At 49.2% G+C, this 22,041-nt stretch overlaps 1 protein-coding gene across 9 annotated transcripts in view; it reads left to right on the top strand.

The window, feature by feature from the left end:
* GTF2IRD1 (GTF2I repeat domain containing 1) overlaps nucleotides 1-22,041 on the top strand; it is a 70,125-nt gene that overhangs the window by 5,705 nt on the left and 42,379 nt on the right. For all 9 annotated transcript variants that reach the window (XM_017735313.1, XM_017735319.1, XM_017735320.1 and 6 more), the window contains exons 2-4: nucleotides 14,618-14,746; nucleotides 16,780-16,921; nucleotides 19,814-19,960. In XM_017735313.1, the coding sequence (XP_017590802.1) occupies nucleotides 14,618-14,746; nucleotides 16,780-16,921; nucleotides 19,814-19,960 (418 nt within the window). The remainder of the gene's footprint in view (nucleotides 1-14,617; nucleotides 14,747-16,779; nucleotides 16,922-19,813; nucleotides 19,961-22,041) is intronic.

Raw genomic sequence — 22,041 nt, 5'->3', positions numbered from 1 at the left:
ATGGCTTTTGCGTGCTATGGGGGTCTCATCCGTGTCTAGACTGGTGGGTGGATTTTGCTGTGGCATTGTCCCCATGGGGCATGGAACCTGGTGCCTGTTGGCAGCTTGAGCTGGCACTTTGGAGGTGCAAGACCAGAAGAGCAGAAGGGAAAATGTCTCCCCATCAGGGCTGCAGGTGCGGAGAGCAGCGGGAGGGTGCTGGCTGATGGCTGGCTTGTCTACATGTGCTGCCCCATGTCCTCATGGCTCCACACTCTACCAAAACCAAAATGGCAGCTACTGGTGCATACAACATTGCTTGTCTGTGAGCCAGGACGTGTTGCTAGGGTATCTCTCTTCTTCCTCCTCCCCATAACACTCTTTGTGCCTGGATCTGGTTCAGGGAATGCCAAGCTGAGTCTATACCCCCACTGTGTGCTCCCTGCCTGAAAGCCATTGTGATACCTATGGAAAACCTTCCAGCAAACACCATTCCTCTCAACCCTATGTGCTGTGGGTGTGCCAGGTTATCTGTCCTCCTACCTTTACTAACCCACTTTTCTCAGTGATGCTATGACAGATATTTAAGCCCAGAACCTTCCTTCCCAGTATTGATTTTGCTTTCTGCTTGAGTCTGTGCAGTGCTATTGGTATTTGGAGTAGCTTGAAGGATGCTGTAGAGAGACAGGCTGCCACTTTGGGGTGCTTTGTGTCCTCAGTAGCAAGGCAATGGACATGGGGGCTGGGGGAGGTGTTCACGGGGATGGAGCAGTATCCCTCCTTGGAGGTGCTGATATCTGGGGGGGTCATGGTTTGGGGCTGTAAGAAGCACTCCTTGAAGATGCTGGAGAGATGCAAGATCACACTCAGCTCCTGGGGAAAGCCTCTTCAGGATGGCTGCGCTGGTTTCTCCTCCCAGTCCCAAATCATTGGCCTTGGGTAGAGGTTAAGGTGCTTCCTCCTATCTTGAGGAGAAACAGCATTTTGCTTTGAATCAGGTTTTGGGGCTCTATCTGGGTCAACAGGTTATCAGAGGATGAGGCAGAGTAGCTGAAATAAATCCTATTTAAATATTTACCTGCCCACTGTAAAGTAGTTCTGTGTTTACCTGCCCTGGCTGCATGTGGAGCGAAGAGCTGTGCTGAGTGCTTGCCAGCTCCCTGGGCACAGCATCTGCACCCTTGCTGCACCCTTTGCCTAATTGCTTCCCACCCCTTTAAGAAGAACTGATTGAGAAATGAATTCACAATCCCAAGCTTTGTGGATCCAAATGTAGATGCTGTGACTGCTGTGGAGTGGGGATGGATGAGGGCGAGTGTGCTGCTTCTGGTACTTCTGACTGAAGCAAGAGGTAATTAGGGGGTTTTGGTGTTGGGGTGATTTGATGTTTGAAAAGTCTTATTTTTACTGGTTCCCACAAATTTTGTGGCATATGAGGCTTCGTGGGTCTTGATGGGGTTTGGGTGATGGGTCTGTGCTCAGCAATGTCCTGAATTGGGGTGATGGAGAGGCTGAGTTGGTCTCTGGTGGCACATCCCCTCATTGCCCAACTCACAGATGATCACATTGGAGAGTTCCCATTTTTCAACTCAACAAGCCTGTGTACAAAAACTAAGCTGTGAACCCCAAAAATAAACCATATGCTCTCTGCCTTCCCTGTCACAAGGTGGTCTTCCTTTACTCAGCCCCCAAAATCTCCTTTTTGGAGGACCCAGACCCACCCTCCCCAGTCTCACGTGTCCTGGAAGCATCACCAGCTGGGAGCTAAGTCAGCATCAAGCCACCTCTCACACACACTCTCATGGTTTCATGATGCAGATATATTTATTTTCTGTTATTTACGAGGTACCTGAGCCAAGCTCTTCCTTCGCCTGGAGGCAAGGAACCAGGGTGCTGTATGGCTGCTTTGACACCCTAATCCTGCCCCGGGCACCCCAGGAGGTGGTGGGTACTGGACCTTGGGTGCTTATTTCCCTGGCCTTGCATCTAAAGTAGGCTCTGAATTCGGGACGCTGCTTCTCTTGGCGCTTTGTCGGGCGCCAGAGCTGCCGATTAAGGGAAACGTGCCACAAGGCAGGTTTGCTTTGCAGGATTAAAAGCAAATAAATATTTATGCATTATGCAAAGCAGCTCTGATAAGATATGTGTGTCATTGGGAATTTGAAGCAGTTTTGACTTGGCCCTGAGATGAAGGGGTGTGTGTGTCGATGCGGTATGGAGGCTTAAAGGGACGTTGCTTCTCCTGCTGCAGAAAAATAAAAATAGAGAGAGAAAAACAAGGGGTTTCTTGCTTCTTGGGCTGCTCTCGTCTTGGGTTTCACCATCTCCTGCATCACTGTGTCTTTAGCTGCAGAAATGGAGAAGAGCCAGGGAGAGGGCAGTGCAGGCAGCATTTTGGATGCAAATATAATGCTGGCCCTGCTCCTAATATTCACTGTGTTTACATGGAAATGCAAACAACTGTTGACTTAGTTTCAATAGATAATGTATTTCATAACACAGTGGAAATGAGAATTAAGCTGGAATTTAGCAGGAGGGAACATGTGTTTCTGCAAGACCTCGGGCTCTGCTGGTCCCATGGTGTTGGGGGGCACCTCTGCCAATGATTTCCCTGGCTAATCCTTTCCGAAACAGTGTGAGTAGGACAAGGGCAGGGCTGGGTGGCTGCATGCTCAGGGAGCCCAGCTGACCCACTGGTGAACAAGGGTTATAGGGACTGGGGCTGGTCTGGGCCAGTTTCTTCCTGGGAAAGAAGGGCCTCATGTGCTCTGGGGTGGGTCGAGGTGTCAGGGAAGGGAAATGCTGTCCCAAGCTGCTGTGTTCGAGCCTGAGTGATGACAAGTCCTGGGAAGGAGGAGGTATCAGCAGCTAGGTCACCTTGTCCTGATGTGACTCCGAGCAGAAACACGTGGGAGAGGACCTGGCTTGTTTTTGGGCCGGATCCTGGCCAGCCTGGAGCCATCCTCTCAGGGCTCCCTGGGGCCAGCCCAGGCAGCCTTTGAATCAGAGCTGTGATCAGAGCCACTCCCACTGCATCTGCCCTAGGCTGCCACTCTCCCCACCCCACTGCAGCCCAAATACCTCTGGGAGCACCAGGTGAGACCCTGGCACCACAGCAAATCCCTCAAGATGCTGTGCTGTCCTTCCCAGGTGAAGGTACCGGTGTGTACACACAGTTCCTCAGAGCCCCAAGAGGCAGAGATGTTGCTGGGGGGTTGCAATCAGCAAGTGGGTCTGTCCTGTCCATCTGTCCCTGTCCCTGGCTAGCTGCCATCAGCACAGCAAGGCTTATGGTGCTCAGGGCTCAGTGTTAAAAACAGCCAAGCCCCTGTGAATGTGGTGGGGGGCAATCCTGCAGAGTGCACCCAAGATGTATTAGACACTGGAGCTGTGGGGATGGTCACACTGGTGGGGACACCTTGGCTGGAGGTGGCATGGCTCCCCCAGCCAGTGGTGCAAAGCAGGACCTAGAGTTGCTGCCCCAGTTGGGATGCTGGGCAGCCCCAGTTCCATCCCCAGTGGCTTCCTGTGTCTTGCCTTGACGTGGAAGGTGATGTCCCTGCCTGGGGTTTGTGGGAGCCGTGGCACCCACAGCTGTTTGGGTCTGGCAGCAGCAGTGATACTGAGCCTTGATAGTACTGCAGTATTGGTGGGGTTTGCATGGGAAATGGCAGGTTTTGCAGCTGGTGTCATGGCCAGAGGCTGCTTGGGGAGGAAATGGGGATCCTGGCTGGCTGCTCCTCCCAGGCGGCACTGTCAATGCCTGCCTCACTTGATGGGTCATACCAGGGCAGGTGCATGCTTGGCTTCACCCAAGGCTCCTCCATTGCCAGTGTGAGTCACTTGTCCCATGCAAGATGCCCAGTTCTGGGCAGGCATTGAGATTGTGGGTGACAAGGAGCCGCTGGCAGTAGCTCTCCACACACAGGCTCCCACTGTGGGGTTGGGATGACCCAGGACCTGCTCTCACCTTTGTGACTCATCCCATAAAATAAAATAAGGGAGAAGGGAGCAGGGAGCAGACAGGAGTGGGAAGCTCAGGGCATGGGATACTCCTATCTCTGAGCTTTCTTTCATCCCTTTAAAAAGCCGTTTTATTTTTTTAATGAGTTTATTTATGTAGCCAGCCTGGATTAGCAAACAGCCCATCCTGTAACACACTGAATACTCAGTACTGAGACACCAGTAACCAGAGAGAAATATTAGAGATAAAATTAAACATAATGAGATTATGTAGTATCTCTCTGTCAGGGACCATCTTACACAGAGCAAACTAATTGCATGTGCAGAGCAGAAAGTGGGTGATGAATGGTGTCTGGGAGCTGGGAAGGGGCTGGTGCCATGAATAGCAGCTTTGCAAAAGAAAAAAGCATTGGGGTTGAGTGAGGAGCAAGATGAGGTGCCCAACAGCATTTGGGGGACTGGGGTGGAGCATCTTCTGCTCAGCCCTTGTGGACTCATTGTCCCCAGCAATGAGTTGCTGCTGCAACAAGGGTTTTTGTATATTTGCAGTTTGATTAGCCTTTTGCTAGACAATAATCATAATCATAATCTGGTTATGTCCCTCTAACTGTCCGGTTAGAGGGACAAGGTGGATGTGCCAATTGAGGCAAGAGCCAGGATTGGACATCAAGCACTGTTCAGGGAAAGCAAACCCCCTACCAGCGTGTGGGGCCAGGGCTGCATCACCGGGGGCACGATATATATGGGATTTTTCCTTACTTTAGTGGGGAAAAATATATTTTAAAAAAGCAAAAAGCATGTGTCTTTCTAATATAAAATTCAAGTTAGGCTCTTAGTGACTTCGTGGAAAACAACAGGCTTTTTTTATATTGGCTCTTGGGGTAGGATGAGAGCAGGCTAGAATAAAGATTTACAGTCTTTGGGAGATTAAAGGCCCTTGGTACATTGTTCAAATACCACGAGATTAGTTTCCAAGGAGACGGATACCAGTTGCCATAGGCACCGGGGGCCAGGAATTAGGATTGCGATTTTTTATCCTGATCACGCAACCGGTAGCTGAATGCTGTTAAAACTGGGCTTTAAATAACCCCAGTGTTAGTGTATGCACTGCCAAACCAGAGGCAGGGAACAGAGTCTGCCTGCCTTTCCCCTGCTCCAGCACCCACTCAGGCTTGCAAGGTGGGACCCAAGTGCTGATGGAAGGGTGCAAGGGGGTACAGGGCTGGGGACCCAGGTTGATGCAATCCCAAGACCTGCCTTGCAGGTTATCCTATGGCTTCTGAGCTCATTTCACCTCATTTTTTCACTAAGCAAGGGATTGCCGGCATCTTCTTGAAATAACCAGCAGTCATGGTGGTGCAGGGGCTAGGGATCATCATAGATTCATGGAATCATGTGGTTTGAAGGGGATCTTAAAGGTCATTTAGTTCCACCCCCACCCCTGACATGGGCAGGGACACCTTCCACTAGACCAGTGGGATGTACCAGGGGGTAGAATTATCAGCCTGCTAATTTTGGCTTCCCCTGGCCACTTGCTTCTGGGAAGTGCAACCTGAGCCCTGGCACTTGAGGTGCCAGATCTGCACCTCTTCTTCTTCTAGGAACTGCCAAGCAGCATGCTTTTCTATGGGAAGGGGTGCTGAGCTCCCTGATGCAGGCAGAGTTTTGGGGCTGGGCATCCCCCTGGGAAGGGAGGCTCAGCTCTGGGAGGTGTACAGGTCCCAGGTCCCTGTGGCTGGGTGGTTCTGCTCACTCCCCAGCCACCATGAAGTTCATCTTGGCATCACTGAACCCAACCATTCATGCGGGGCTGCCAGGGCAGGATCCAGCTTTCCATGCATGGTCCTTGCAGCATCCCTCCCTGCTATAGTGGGAATGCTCCAATTAACACTTTTTCCCCCCTTGTTTTCCTTTAAAATTTCTTTAATAAATGAAGAGGCAGTTGCTGGAAGCAAGAGCTTCTGTGCCTGCCTGACGTGAGATTGTGGCATGGAAACTTGTCTGGAACCGAAAGCCGTGCTGCTGGAGCTCCGCAGGCAGAGTGATGCCCCAGCAGCTGCCATGCCATGGAAATGTTTATCCTGGGGGGGATGAGATACAGCTTCTGATGGGCACTTGATCCTCTTCTGTCTCTCTTTGCACTAGACAGATGCTTGCTATAATTTTACTATATTATATTAAGGTATGCACCTAGGCTAGGCTTAGGGATATTGAGGTGGTAGCAGAATGCAATGCCCTGGTTGGAGACAGAAAGTGAAATTCCACACTTTTCCCTGTGGGAGCCCCCAGTTTGATCTTTGCTTCTTTTGTAAGTGGGACTAAACCACAGCAGGTGTCAGATTATCCAGGAAAGTGGAGCTGAGGCAGTGATGCTGGTGAATGTTGTGGTGCCAGTGTGTACGTGAGGAGGTTTTCCAGCAGATGCCTTGGGTTTTGTGGGCAAAATAAAACAGGGAAGGAGGTGTTTGGTCATGAGAGCTTGCTCTGCCTTGTACTACCCAGTTGGAAGGAACCAGGCTGGGGAGATACACGGTTGGGGAGAGCCAACAGAGGCAGTGAGGTAAGAGCTACTGGCATAGTAAGGATGCAGGCACAAGGAGTGCCTGCATCCTCACTGTGCTGGTAGCACTGTGGCCCAGACTGTACCAGAGGCTGTTTGCCCCCCAGCTCTGCCGCTTTCAGTCTTTGGAAAAGTGTGTCACCTTGAAAAGCTGATACCAGCTTGATACCTTTCAATCCCGGAAAAGCTGGTAGCCCATGGCTTGAACAGGAGCAGTCTTCACTGGGTTAAGAACTGGCTGGATGGCCAGGCCCAGAGTGTGGTGGTGAGCAGTGCTACATCCAGTTGGCAGCCAGTCACCAGTGGTGTCCCTCAGGAATCAGTGCCGGGACCAGTCCTGTTTCATATCTTCATTGATGAACTGGATGAGGGAGTTGAGTCCACCATCAGTAAATTTGCAGATGGCACCAAGATGGGAGCATGTGTCAGTCTGTTGGAGGATAGGAGGGCTCTGCAAAGGGACCTGGGCAGGCTGGATAGATGGGCCGAGTCCAACAACATGAAGTTTAACAAGTCCAAGTGCCTAGTGCTGCACTTTGGCCACAACACCCCCCTGCAGCAGTACAGGCTGGGAACAGAGTGCCAGGCAGAAAGGGACCTAGGGGTACTGATTGACAGCCGACTGAACATGAGCCAGCAGTGTGCCCAGGTGGCCACGAAGGGCAACGAAGATGGGAGCATGTGTCAGTCTGTTGGAGGATAGGAGGGCTCTGCAAAGGGACCTGGGCAGGCTGGATAGATGGGCCGAGTCCAACAACATGAAGTTTAACAAGTCCAAGTGCCTAGTGCTGCACTTTGGCCACAACACCCCCCTGCAGCACTACAGGCTGGGAACAGAGTGCCAGGCAGAAAGGGACCTAGGGGTACTGATTGACAGCCGACTGAACATGAGCCAGCAGTGTGCCCAGGTGGCCAAGAAGGCCAACGGCATCCTGGCCTGTATCAGGAATAGTGTGGCCAGGAGGACCAGGGAAGTCATTCTTCCTCTGTACTTGGCACTGGTGAGGCTGCACCTTGAGTGCTGTGTCCAGTTCTGGGCCCCTCAGTTCAGGAAGGACACTGAGATGCTCAAATGCATCCAGAGGAGGGCAGCAAGGCTGGTGAAGGGCCTGGAACACAAGCCCTATGAAGAACAGCTGAGAGAGATGGGGTTGTTTAGCCTGGAAAAAAGGAGGCTCAGGGGAGACCTTATCACTCTGTCTGAAAGGTGGTCACAGCCAGGTGGGGCTTGGTCTCTTCTCCCAGGCGACCACTGACAGAACGAGAGGACACAGTCTTAAGCTGCACCAGGGGAAGTTTAGGTTAGACATCAGGAAAAAATTCTTCACTGAAAGAGTGATTGGGCACTGGAATTGTCTGCCCAGGGAGGTGGTGGAGTCACCATCTCTGGACATGTTTAAAAAAAGCCTGGACCTGACACTCAGTGCTATGGTTTAGTTGATGAGGAGGTGTTAGGTCATAGGTTGGACTTGATGATCTCAAAGGTCTTTTCCAACCTAGTTCATTCTGTGATTCTGTGAAAAGTAGCAAAATAGAAGGGAATTTTTGGATTTGTGGAGAGATGTGGCAGCAGTTCTGGGGCAGCAGATGGACCAGGTTGGAGACTGGGGGTGCACCGAGACTCATGTTTCGGGGACCAGATGTGCCTCAGCAGATGCTTCTCACACTGGGGTATCAGCAGCATGGCACCTCAGGTCCCTCAAAACCCAGAGCTCCTTGCTTGTCCCAGGAGAGCTGTGCTGCCAGGGCACAGGGTATGGATTAGGGCTTTTCGGAGTGTTCAGGCAGTTGAGGATATTTCTGAGCATTTTGTGAGTGCCCTGGACCACAGTTATATCTGCTGTACCACTGACATTGGTGCTAATGGTGCAGCTCACCAACCATCTGTTAGGGATGCAGTAAACCATCCTGGCATGGGCATGATTTGCATGGCTTGAGATGGGGATGATGTGGCCACAGAGGCTGAAGGCTGGCACTGAATTAGGTGTAAGGGATTACAGTTTAGCTGGGCAGAACAGGTGGGTTAAAGCAAATTGCCCATGTGGAGCAGAAATCTCCACCGCTGCAGCAAAAAACCCAAGGACAGCTGTTTGGCAAGCATGGGACCATGTCACAGTGCTCCTGCATCCAAGATGGCTTTGGTCACATCTGCTCCACTGATACTGGTGTTTGCTTAAGCAAATAGAAAAAAACACAAATGGAAATTCAAGCCTGGTCCCTACCCTGGCTTTTGCCCTTGCTGTGGCTGATGGGGTTTCCAGGGCTTTTTGCTCAAACAGCTCACCAGGCACCTGGCTGATCACAACCACCTGCAAAAAAGAGACCTCCAAAATCCCTGGGATGGAGTGGAACAGGGAAATACCCTCTGAGTCCCTGCCCCTTCCTCGTTGGTGAGATAACCCTTAGCGTGAGTCCTGCCCCGAAGCAACATCCCTGGATGGGACGCAGGGATGGGCCCCTCAGTTGGAGCAGGCACAGTGTCCTGGTACTAGCAAAGGACATTATTTCTCACTCTGTCTCCAATTAGGATGACTCCTGATTGATTTTAAAGCATGTTTAATGATAGCCAGGGCTAATTGCTTAAGTATCTTCCAGAGCCAGTGTAAGCTTTGAAAATTCTTTTAAATGTTTCCTCATGGAGTAACAGGTGATTACAAATAAAATCACTGTCATCTCATCATTATGTACATGGGCTGGCAGTGGTCCTCCCAGCAGATGGGCTTGAGTGCACTGGTCCTGCTCCCTTGGTCCTGGCAGTATGGAGATGGCTGAATATGGTGCCCAACATCCTATGGCTCATCAAACATTTTGGGTGGCCAGGAAACCCAGGTACCTTCAAAAGTCTCCCACCCCCAGCTGTGCTTTCCTCTGCTCTAATATACCCCCAGGCTGCCCCTCTACTACCCAGGATGGTAAATATAATATAATATATATGTTTCATCGAGATTGATATATATGGGGTTTTTTTGTTTGGGGTTTTTTTTTTTTTTTTGCTGGAACTGGGGTTGGTTCGTTTGGACCTCCCACCACCTCATCTGAACCACTGAGGCAGCAGGTAGAATTTTCCTGGAAAAATGAGTAAGTGGATAATTTCCTGCCACTCTTGTGTGGAACTGTGGTCAGGACCAGTGCAATGGTCAATTTTTCTCTTTCCTCTTTTTTTTTCTTCTTTTTTTTAAACCCCCAGTGTGCTGAATAGTCAAAGCTGTCATTAATTTTGATTCCTGTTTAGCTCCCTGAACAGGGAACTGGTCCACACCAGTACCAGGCTTTATAAACATTCTGGGTGGGCAGGCCTGGGAGGATTTTCATGGTGATATTAGGATCTCCATAGGGCAAGCAGGCAGCAATGGCAGCACAGGGCTCTCTGTGATGTTCCCTAGGTTTTTGCTTCTCCCTTGCTGGGTGCTGGGTCTTCAAGTTGTTGCCCTTGGGTGTAGTTGGTACCTTAAGGGCCGAGCTAGAATATGCAGCCATGACATCCACCTGTGGGTTTGGGTCAGGGCACCAGACTGAGAATACTTTGCCCCAAGATGGTTTTGAGGTCTGATGTCCTTCCCAGGTTCTCAGTACAAGAGATGCTTCGCATGGTAGGAATAGACAGAGTTATATTTGTAAGACACAGTAGACCAACAGGAAAAAACAAATTAATTAGTTTAAACCCAGTATGTTCTAGGCCAGTTTGGACGGGGCTTTGAGCACCTGGTCTGGCAGAAAGTGTTTCTGCCCATGGCAGGGGATTGGAATGTGATGGATTTTCAAGGTCCCTTACAAACCAAACCATTCCATGATTCTGTGATTCAGTATTGGTAACAAAAACTCCAGTATTGGTAGAAGTCAGTGTAACAAGCAACAATTGTGGGATGTACTCCATCCCTCCTGGGCATTTAGTTGTTCCCGTCTCCCACTATGCACTGGGTTTGGCCCTGGGTAATTCCCAAAAAAGGGGTCATTGCCTTGCCTTTTTTTTGCTGGCAAGGGTAGCCCAGAGGAGTGAAAGTATGGGAAGAGCCACTAATTCAGTCCAGGTTTGCAAGTCCTGGACAAATATTCAGCTTCCCTTGAGGAATGAGATTTTGGGGATTTACGCTATATAAGGCTTTCAGGCACAACAAGGTGAGGGCCAAGGGGAGGATGGCAGTGGAGGGTCCGTTTCAAAGTCCATGGCAGTGTGGAAAGAGCAGCTCAGCTTAATAAAGAAGATGAGTTGCTTCTGGCTGTGACATGGGGTTGAAAATCACTGTAAGACTTGGAAAGATAAGGAGGAAGAAGGGGGATGAAAAGTCTCCCATTCTTAACCACCAGGAGCACCCTGCAAATTCAGTCTTTGCATGGGCCAGGGGCATGCTGTGCGAGTTGTTGGATCCCATAAATCCCCTCTACTTCTCCTAATGGGACCTGTTTATAATTTGAGGGGTATAATAACAGCTTTCTGGCTAGAAATTTCCTTTGGAGGGTTGTCATTGGCTTACTGGTGGGGGGTTTTTTTACTGTTTTGTTAGATCCATAGGGTTTGGAAATGGTGATGTGGGTTGCACGGCTGGAGGATGTTTATCTTGGTGAGATGATGCTCCATGGAAACATTAGAGGGACTGGTGAGGGGATGTGCCTCCTGTGGGCACAGGGCTGGGAGCCCCCGGCTCATTCCACAGGGGTTCATGAGCCTCCCAACATGCCTGGTTTTTGCTTTGCTGCAGCACAGGTGATTCATAAGTGAAACTCCCCCAGGGCCAAATTTCTAATCTTTCCCAGGATTGTCAAGGGATATGTCATAAGAGCCAAGCAGGAGACGAGAGCCAAGCATCCTGTGCCGGCTGTTGCACAGCACCCTGTTCCCCTGAGATTACTTTGTGGATGAGAAATAATTACAAAATAATACCATTTGATAACTTTAAAAAAAAAACCAACTAAAAATGCAAAACCAATCTGCAAATGTTTGCTTTGGCCCTGTGACAGTGGTGTGATGGTCCCTGAGCCAGCCTTTGCTCCTGGGGTTGAGACTCAGTGTGCAGAGGTGCAATGGGGCTGTACCTGGAGCAGGACCCCTGTGGAAGGTGGTGTCCCAGGGAGGGATTTCAGTAGGACAGTCGCATGGAGCCCCAGGAAGTGAGGCAGACTGCTCTGCACCCATCCTACCCACCTTGCTCCCTGTTGCCAGCCTGAACTGCTGTAAGAATGGTTTACCCTACTTTTCCTAAAGAGTACTTTCCCTTTAATCAGACAAACAACTTCAAGCCTTATGTGTTAATTTGATTTAAATAAGCCTAGCACTTGCTAGTGAAGTTTTTTCCTCCCTTTTATTCCACCCTTTTCTAAATCCACTCTCACTCCTCTCTGTGACCATAAATGATTAAAAGCTTTACTGGAATATTGTCGTCCCCCCCCATCCCTTAAAATTCCATTGTGTTACTTGGATCATATTTTGTTATGTTTTTGGGTTTTTTTCTTGCTGAGTGATTCTTGCTTTTACTTATTAAACAATCAGCCAGGGGAAAGGGATTATTTTTGTCCCGATCTCCTGCAGGATAGGAAGGGGATGCAGGGATCCTGCCCCATTCCATTGGTTCCTCCTCTGCAGCCAGGTCCAGGTTATGGCTTTGCTTTTTGCAGCCAAGAGAGGAGCATCTCTTCCCTGGAAGTGCTGATTCCTGTGGGAGTCTGTGGCTGAACAGGTTGGTGCAGCTAGAGCTCTCCAAGGGGATGCAACCAGCCCCACCAAGGCAGGGATTGGTTCTCCAAAATGCTGCCAGAAGGCAACAGAATATCCATGTCATACCAGTCATATTTAATAATAAATCGGGCACTCAGAAACATATACGGACATCAAAGTAAGGCTGTTTTCTAAGCAAGTGCTTGGGGGAGTTAAGAAGGGAGTGATGCTCCCTGGAGAAAGGCAATGGCTGGTCCCCAGCTCAGCTTAGCACCCAGCCTTGGCACCACCAGCACCTCGCTGTTCCCTGCCAGTTGCAACAAGGCACCTCTTACTAACACAGCATCCATGAAAATAATGGAATCTCAAGTTCCCTAGTCCTGCAGAGCTGTGCTCAGGAAGCTGCTTGGGGGCTTGCAGCTGAAATTGGCTCTTGTCTGTCTGTCTGTCCATCTGTGCATGCTGCAGGGATGGAGCAGGGCAGATTGCCTCCTCATGTTGCTGCAGCTTCTTGTTATGGTAAAGCTGGAGGTGCCTGGCAGAGACCTGTCCCCAGCATGGGGACACCTGGGGTCTGTGCCTGGCTGCAGGACCATATGTTCAGTTTCCTGCTTTATTTTCCAAGCTGATGCCTAGTTAGGCCAGGTTTCTTCCCCCCAAAATCATCCTGGAGGAGATGTCAGTCAGCTTTGTTAGAATGTGTCAGATGGGTGGAAAACGATTTTCCTGTTAGTGTGGCTGAGGTTCTGGCTCTGCCATCTGCAGATGCCAGTGAAGCCCCAGCACTGCTTGGCTGCTTTCAACAGCTGGCAACATGGGGGAAAAAACCTGGAGGGCTCATCCAGAGCAATTCCTGAAATTTAGTCATTGTTGTTTAATGGGATTTGTCTCCTCTCTTCATTAGCTTGTTGCAGACCCTCATAAAAATTTGCCCAGAGAAGCTGTGGTTGCCCCATCCAGAAAGTGCTCAAGGCCAGGTTGGATGGGGCTTGGAGCAGCCTGGGATAGGTGTCCCTGCCCATGGTAGGGGGTTGGAACAAGATGATATTTAAGGTCCCTTCCAACCCAAACTATTCTGTGATTCTTTCATAACATGTGCGTGCTCAGGTACCTGCAGAGATGCCAGCCTGGAGGAGCTTGTTATTTTGGGCCAAAATCTACCATTTCCTCAGTTTCATGGGGCAGCACAGCCCTTCTTTGCATTCAAATTCCTTCTGCTTGGACACAGCTGCAAACTAGGGCAGGAAGGTGAATTTGGGGGTTTGCTGTTTCCTCTAACCCATGTTTTCAGTGAGGCCGGGCAGCTGTGGTTCTCAGCTGAGTGGCAAATTGAATTATGTGCAGGCAGCTTCATTCATATTCTCTGCCTTCTGCCCATCCAGCCTTGTGATTCTCTAGCCTCTTTCATCCATTTGCAAACACATGATTTATGATCTGGTTCAAGTGGCTCCTGAGCTGACTTGCTGCCCTTTATTGGCAGGATTAAAGCTGGGTGGTGCGACACTGGGGGCAATAGCTGGGAGAGATGTGTTGGGTACTGAGGGTGATGCTGTCTCAAGTGTGGGTGTCCCAGCATGGGAACAAGGTGTTTTAAGCACGGTGAGACCTTCCCTCAGTTTTCCTGCAGCATTGGCACTACTGTGAGTTGTGATGAGACATGAACACTGAGGCGCAGAAACCTGGTGCTGTTGCTGCACTTGTAGCTGGGTCCCAGCATTGTTCCCCATTTGGCTGTGAGGGATGGAGATTTTGAGCCTCAGTGTCTTTTCAGATGTGTGGTCCCTGCATGCCACCTCATCCTGTTCCCCCTGACACCAAGGACTGCAGGGTGGGGTGATTTGATAAGGGAATCCCTTGCCATGAGCTGCATCTCTCCCTTGGCATGAAAGCAGAGCACCCTGAGGCTTGGACCTGTTTCAGGTGCCAGGATCTCCTCTTGCCCAGGGTTTAGAGCAGGAGGCACAAGGATGGTCAGCACAATGTCTTTGTGGGGACAGAGCCATCACCCCCTGCTCACGGCTGCCATCAGAGCTTGGGCACAGGAGTGCTCAGTGTCCACTTCAGCATCACATTCTCTGGCTTGCATGGCCACAGGCTGGACATCTGGGGTATCCCACCCCATGCAGCTGGTCCAGTGCACCCTGTGCAGTGGTGACATCTCCTTGAGGGTGAGATGTCAACGCTCAAAAGGCAGAGATGATCTGGCCACAGCTGGTACACACAGCATCGACTCCAGGGTTTGACTACAGCTCAACAGCATCTGCAATTATCTGCCTTTAGCAGAGGACTTATGGGGACTGTGGGGTTCAGGCTGCTCTGGCCTCTCTGCATGCCTCAGTTTCCCCTGTGTATCTGTGCCAGCATTGCTCCCATAGCACATGATGGTAGTGGGACTACTGTGGTGATGCTCCAGCTCTCTGTTAGTAACAATGATGCATAGCTCTTTTGTTTTTTTCTGTTTTCAGGTGAATATGGCCTTGGCAGGGAAGCCTTTAGATGTGACTCTCACCACCTCCAGAGCTGACCAATGGAATATGGTTTTTCCCCAGAGAGACGAAATCATCACCAGCTTAGTGTCTGCCTTAGACTCCATGGTAAGAGGCCAGTGGTACCCCTGTCCCCATCCCCCTCCCGTCTTTGGCCTCCATTTAGCAAGGCTGTCTGGGTGCAGGGCTGGCACAGGATGCCTGGTGAACTCATGCCACTCCCCTCTGCTGCTGGAAAGCCCAGGGAGCTGCTTGAGCTGGGAAATAAAAAACCCTTTCCTACCCTGACAGCTATAAGGATCATAAAGTCAGCACAAGTTAATCTCATGTGTATTGATCTGATGTGTATTGTTTTTCCATTAATATTTATGTTGCTATCAACTGGCTATAGGGTGGTTGGCTTTTTTTTCTTGCTGTTTTACCAGTGTTACAGTGAGCATTTACACAACAGCAGAACAATGGCTTTTTATCTCTGAGAACAAAGAAAATAACTTTCATATCTTTTGACTTAGAATTCCCAGTGGAAACCTTGCGTAAGTCAACCCTGCTTACATAAACAAGATAACTGTTTGGATTAAGTCTCGTGGACCAGAGCTAATCTTATTTTTAACTGTGAATGTGATCAAGAAGGGAAAGCGGATGTGTAGTAACAAATGCCTAATGCAATGAGATGTGCTATATAGCTCTCTCTTTTTAAAGTCAAGTCATATGTAATGCATTTATCTAGGATGTATTTTCCTCTCTATGCAGGTAGAGGTTTTTTCATTAATACCAATTTCCTTCTCTTTGACATTACCACCCCACTAAGGAGCAGGTTCCCTGGAGCCTACACACCCCAAGCAGCGTTGATGATTTATATACATGCCATTGTGTACAGGAAATTATGTTACCATAGTTTGACTTCTTAACGAATATACATTATTTTGCAGTCCCTGTTAGGTACTTATACTAGGGTCAGGGACCAGGCTGCTCCTGAAATTCAGCCTTTATCCCAGTGCTTCACCAATGGCAGGCTCTGTGCTCACTGAAACCTAGCTGCCTGTGTGCCTGGTAAATAAACTACATGGCCATATGCATGTCACCAAGCAGGCTTAGTGTTTGGGTTTGTTCTGCCTCCAAAATTCATGTACCTTAGTTTTTGTGTTTATATTTTGAGTGTTGGACTTTTTGAGCAAAATACTTGTCTTTGTGACTGGGTTTTGAAAGGAGGTTTCTTAAAAATACCAGGTTTATGGGATTTGATTCAGTGCCTCCTTGGAGAAGGTGAACAGGAGGTAAAATGACCTAGTATAGAAGCTGGTTTAAGCCCACACAAGTGAAGCTCATTGTACGTGTGTGCAGGGAGCTGAAAGTAGCTCAGGGCGGTTGGTCCATGTAACCCCTTCTGCTCTCCTGCTCCCTCCTTGGAGGTTCCTCCATGGGGTTGTTGATGTGTCTAACCAGGGCTGATACTGGGAAAATCCCCCCTTTTTTACCCATTTAAATCATGACCTGGGGATAGCATCTTCCTAGCATCAATGCTGTAGCTATAGGAATATGACTCAGGCTGCTGGCACTGAGTAACTATTATAATATTAAAAATACTAATAAAAATGCATATACATGTGTATTATGTAGAGCAAGAAGGGCATATTACATAAAATGGATTAATGGAGGAAGTTTTTTCCATCGCTATTGTTTTGCATAACTGTACAAGAAGAATTCTTCAGCTAATCTGGACTTTGACCATAATAGTGTTCTGCAGCTGAAATAAGATTCTTGTGTTTCTTATTCCATTAGAGCTGATGGGAAAACACAAATTGTTATCAGTTGTGGTGTGGTTTTCTCGTTAGATTATTTTTACAGGAATGTTTTCTTTTAAAGAAATGCAATAAAATGTTTCTTTTTAGGATAGGAAAAAATGAAATAAAATGATGGGTAAGTAGTTCTTGTTTTCCAGCTGGATATTTTTGTAGAGCTGTAAAGTCACCAAAATTGTTAAGGGATGTCATAAACCCATGAAATTCTGACAGAAACCAGCACACTGCTTTTGATGGAAGAATCTTTTGATGGGAAGAAAAAATCCCACTGGGAAATGGCAAGGGGTGGGAAGCAAGGATGCTCCCCCATCCTGTGCTGTGCTGACCTGATGCCTCCAACAGTGCTTGGCACTCTCCAAGCTGAACGCAGAGGTGGCCTGCATCGCCATCCATGAGGAGAGCGCCTTCGTGGTGGGCACTGAAAAGGGACGGGTCTTCCTCAGCGCCCGCAAGGAGCTGCAGGCTGACTTCCAGAAGTTTTGCAGTGAGTATCCACACCAGCACCATCTCCCATGCCCAGGTTGGTGCTCCAGTTGTGCCAGCTGTGACTCCCACTGTGCCACGGAGGGGTCGTGGTTTGGGGGCACCACAGTGCTGTCTGTCGGTCCATGGGACTGAGTGGTGTTTGAAGTGATGGAGAAAGTGGGAGGAAGCTGTGGCCAGAGCCTCTCCCCTGCCAGGGAGGGCACTGTGTGCCCTGGCTCTTCTCTTCTAAAGCATCCCTGAGGTGGCTCAGGGCTCGATGGCTGCTCTGCTGCCCGGGCGCTTTTAGCCTCTGGCAGTGCTGCCAGAGCACTGGAGTATTTTTCGAGGACTTAGCAGCAATAGTTTGTCCTAGTGATCCCCCCAGGAGCAGAAGGGCTTTCTTGGTCCAAGGCTTTTTTCCTGGTTTTGGAAAAACAGGAATGGGTTTGGTAGCTGGAAGTGTTGGTTGTGGAGTTGCTTGTATTTTTGAGGGAGGAACAGTGATGATAAGATACCTTGAGCAGGAGCTGTGTTCCCCTGGTCTCAGATCAGATTCACCAAGTATCTGAGGGTTACCTGTGTGTTGCAAGCCTTCTGTCCCAGCTCTGTGCCTCTGCCAGTTTCCAAAAAACAGTCTGGGAGCTGAAGGGAGAGTGGGAGCCATTCTGTGCATGGGGACCATGTTTCTTGGACAGCATCATTCCCAGCACGCTAGCTGCTGCTTTCCTCACTCAGTGCAGAAGCTGGAATGGGATCTGGTTTTGGTGGTGCTGAGGACACCAGACCCAGATCTGTTCTACATGCTGCTCACAGTGGGATGTCAGTGTGGTGTTGGCAGAAACTGTGTTGGAGAGGTTGTTCAGGAAGGGTTTGCTCTGGTGACACCACCAGTGCTATGAAGCTGCCCAGGTCACTGTCTGCTTGGGTTGCTCACTGCATGGTTCTACAGAAGCAGCTCTCTGCCATGGCTCTGCCCAGCCCCTTGTCCTGCTGCCCTGGGCAGCTGCTGGCCAACTCCACTATTCCATCCTCTCACAAGAGACACCATTAGTTACCTTCCACGTCATTCTGCAGGACAGGAGGCATTTGGGAGATGTTTCCTACTTTCATGGGCAACTCTGCCTTCCCTTCCCACCACCCACAAGATGTGGATGGCAGCGGGATGGCCGAGGGGAAGGAACTCCCTTATGTTTCCTCAGGCTGAGAGAGGTTGCTCAGTCTGGAGAAGAGGAGGGTCTGGAGAATCCTGAGAGCCCCTTCCAGTACCTAAAGGGGGCTTATAAAAAAGAGGGAGAGTGACTTTTTGCCCAGGCAGATAATGGTAGAACAAGGGAGAATGGTTTTAAACTAAAAAGGGAGAGATTTAGATTAGATGTTAGGAGGGAATTCTTCTTTTGAGCATTGTGAGCTACTAGGATAGGTTGCCCAGAGAAGCTGTGGCTGCCCCATCCCTGGAAGTGTTCAAGGCCAGGTTGAACAGGACTTGGAGCAACCTGGGATAGTGGAAGGTGTCCCTGCCCATGGCATGGGGGTGGAATGAGATGGTCTTTAAGGTCTCTTTCTACCCAAACTGTTCTTTTATTCTGTGATATATCCTCGTTCATAACCTACCACTGTGCTGGGGCAAAGCACCTGGCACTAGATCCTGATTCCCCCTCTCTTTGGTTTCATTTATACCTCTGTCAAAAAAAAAATAGTCATGTCTGGCTGAAAACAGAAATCTTGAGCATGGGGTTTGAGTAAAGTGGCTGATGCTGCAGACAGGGTGAAATGTGATAACTCTGTCTGGAATTATACATGCCCAGGCTCAACTCCACTCCATGAAGCTCTTAGAACTGGCACACAGTGGAAAGTATCCCTGGAAGTGCCTCTGATTTCTTGCTGCCCTCTTAGAAAGATGTGAGTTAATCTAAAGCAGACATCACTTGGAGGTGTAAGAAGCCTCTTGTCTCTCTGGGATGCAGACCTCGCTGGAACACCCTCCTTCATCTGAACCTCTGGTTCAGCCTTTCTTGACGCATGGGGGGAATTGACAGTGATCAGAATTAATGTCAGTGGAGGAGGGAGAGGCAGTACTTAGAGGATGCAGATGCATTTCGGAACCTTGGTAAAACACCCTAAAAAAGTTTTCCAGGGCCTGTTTTGCCATGCTGTGGGAGGCATGTGGAGCTTTACAGGGGTGGCATGGTGACTGTTTACTTTCTTATGTCTAGTTCTGTGTGTATCCCATGTTGCTCTTGACCCCTTCCCTGTGATGTCCCAGCCATGGACTTTTTCCACAGAAGGATCTATAAGCTCCTTCTTGAGCACACAGGCAGCATCCAGGGCCAATTGCCAGTAGGAGTCTGTCGAGGATGATGAAGGAATTAGTCCTTTGCCACCGAAAATCCCTTGCGAATCACTCTGAATAAGACAGCAATAATGCATTTGTAGTGTTTAATTTTCTGTGCATTTAGAGATACAAAGAAGTCAATGCTGAAGATATGCTTTATTTGAGGTTTAATGGGGGAAATTAGCAGGAAATAGCTGGTATTACTGAGCTGCGTGATACTGAAGGGTAAAAAAGCCTCCGAGGAAGGCGGATTTTCTTTTCCTGAGAGATTGAAGGCTAAGCAGATTGAAACCAGAGACTAGAAATGGACTGCCCAATTAGTCATAACTGCTTCAGTCTGGCTGAGGGGGAAAAGCCAGGGAAAAGGGGGCAGGCACAGGATGAGTGACCCCACTGCTGGCACCACTGCCCATTGCTGGTACCTTTCCCTGCATGTTGGGGGCTGCTGGGAGCAACCCAGTGTGATCTCATCCAAGCTGGGGCCTGATGTGGGTGGGAGGCCTGGGGCACTTGCCTGCTCAGCCAGAGGCTTCACCCCTTCTCACCACAGTGACTCCTGTTTTCTCCTCTCCCCCGCAGGAATCCAGCAGAGGAAGGAGCAGGATACAGAGGTGCAGAAGAAGGCAAAGGAGTGTGGGCAAAGGGTGCTCAGGGTCTCCCCGGACCAGGGATCAGATGTGTACCTCCTCAGGAAGATGGTAGAGGAAGTGTTTGATGTGCTTTATAGTAAGAGCCTTCATGCTTTCCTTTGGGGATATGGCATGTCCCTGGGGCTTGCTGAGCTGCCTGGCACTGCTGCCAGATGCAGCTTTCATTGCCAGCCCAGCTCCTTGGCATGGGAGCAGGTGCCTGGCAGGGGCAGCATGGTGGAATGTGCTCCTGCATGGAGTTAGTGCTGCACTGAGATGGGGTTTGGCCACTGCTTCTTAGTTTTCCAGCACCCCAAACTGAGCCAAAAAAATCCCTATGCTGGATGAATGAACTTGGTGTTTGGCTTTCCTGGCTGCAGCTCTCCATCACCATCTGAGATTCAGGGCCTGGTAGAGCCCTGCTGGGGCTATGCAGGTCTCCCTGAGTGCAAAGTGCAGGTTTTGCCTCTGTTTGTGTATGTGATTTGGGAATGGGCATTCCCACACAACAGAAGGGGGATAACAGGAGCTACCACCAACTTTGCTGGGCTCACATGCAGGAGTTGCTGCTCTGGCTATTGCTAGCATCTTCCACAGTCTTCACAGACAGAAAAAGGAGATGGCATCCCTTCTCCCCTGGGACAGACAGTCCCTGAAATTTGCTGAAGGCACTTAAAGCACTTGGAGGCAATATTCCCATTAATAGGGGCAATCAGAGTCTATTGCTGCCTTCCAAAGGCTGGGCCCAAGAAAGGGATGCAGAAGAACCAAGAGAACAGATTGGAGAGGGTGTTTCTGTGCTGGTGAATTCCCTCTCCAAGCTGCAGGTCTCATTGTCCTGCTGCTGGGACAGTGCCAAACTTTGCTGTCCCCTTGGGAATATGTGAATTATTAAAATCTGACATACAATAAATATATAATTGCATTAGAAAAGCTTGATCAGGGTGCATCTGCATGGGGTTTAGGAGCCAGGCAGCCCATCCATTGTGACGATTAGCAATGCTCTTCACCGTTCCAAGGTGTATGGAGGTGCGTGGGGACACATTGGCCACGTCCTCAACCCAGCATGGCCAGCATTGCCATAGCAGAAGAAGGTTGGGCATCCCTGTGACAGTAGTTTTGGCTTTGACACTAGGTGTAATTCTGCCTTTGCTGCTGCTTCAGCTGTTTCCATCCTTGAGCCGCTCTGTGGCGAAACCTGATGAAGCTGCTTGCTCCAGTCCCTTCATTCCCACTGGGAAGAGCCTCTCCTGCTTGAGTGGGGAGAAACACCACAGGAGATAGTAGATGCCCCAGGGTGATTCTGTTTCTAACATGGAGAGGACTGTGAGAGTTTAACAATTAGGATTCTTAGGGATTTTTTTTTTCTTTATCCTTTCATCAATAAGGATTGGGAACAAAAAATCTTTAAAAATGCTCAGTCAAAAAGATTCCCTCCAGAGCCAGGTAATCTCTGCACTAACAGGATGACTGATTACCAGTGGCTTCTATTAAATAGTCATTAATGATGATTATTATGTCTTTAGCCAAACCATGAGTCTCTGCACAGCAGCACAAGACTTCTGAAGGTCACCTTGATAATAACACGGTCCCCATAAAAATATGTTTGGGAAGTTCTTGAGCATTGGGTTGATAAGGAGCCACTGTGGACATTGGGAGCTTCTCCCAATCATGGAGAGAGGTGATGAAGGGAGGTGGAGAGCTGCTAGAGCCAGCGCATTGGGGCAGGGAAACTGTCAGCTTGCAGAAAGTAAACTCATGGTGCCATGGTTCAAAGGCTTATTTTAAAACTTTGGTTATTGGCTTAATTAAAATATTATAAATTCTCCCTATAAGAAGCCTAAATGGCTTGTGCAAGTCACACATCATTAGTTATAACGCATTCCTTCAAAGGACATGTTAAAGAAATCACTTTTAATAAGGACTTGCTGGCAGTGTCACAAGATTTACAGTGTTTCTGTAAGATCATTTGGTCTTGTGGTTTTTTTGGGTTTTTTTTAAGAAGAGAGAACAAAGAGAAGGTTTAAAAGAAAATCCACAGTATAAAGTCCCACAACAACTTAAAGGTCCCATAATCTTCTCTGTCTGCCCCTCAGCCTAGAGATGAAGGTGCAGACACTGTATCATGCCACCAGATGTTCTGCATCTGGACATTGCTTTGCCAGACAGGTTGCATTC

The sequence above is a fragment of the Corvus brachyrhynchos genome, unplaced genomic scaffold (assembly GCF_000691975.1).
Source record: "Corvus brachyrhynchos isolate BGI_N302 unplaced genomic scaffold, ASM69197v1 scaffold15, whole genome shotgun sequence".
NCBI classification, from domain to species: Eukaryota; Metazoa; Chordata; class Aves; order Passeriformes; family Corvidae; genus Corvus; species Corvus brachyrhynchos.
Note: the sequence above shows the minus strand (reverse complement) of the source record. Positions and strands in the feature narration are given on the sequence as shown.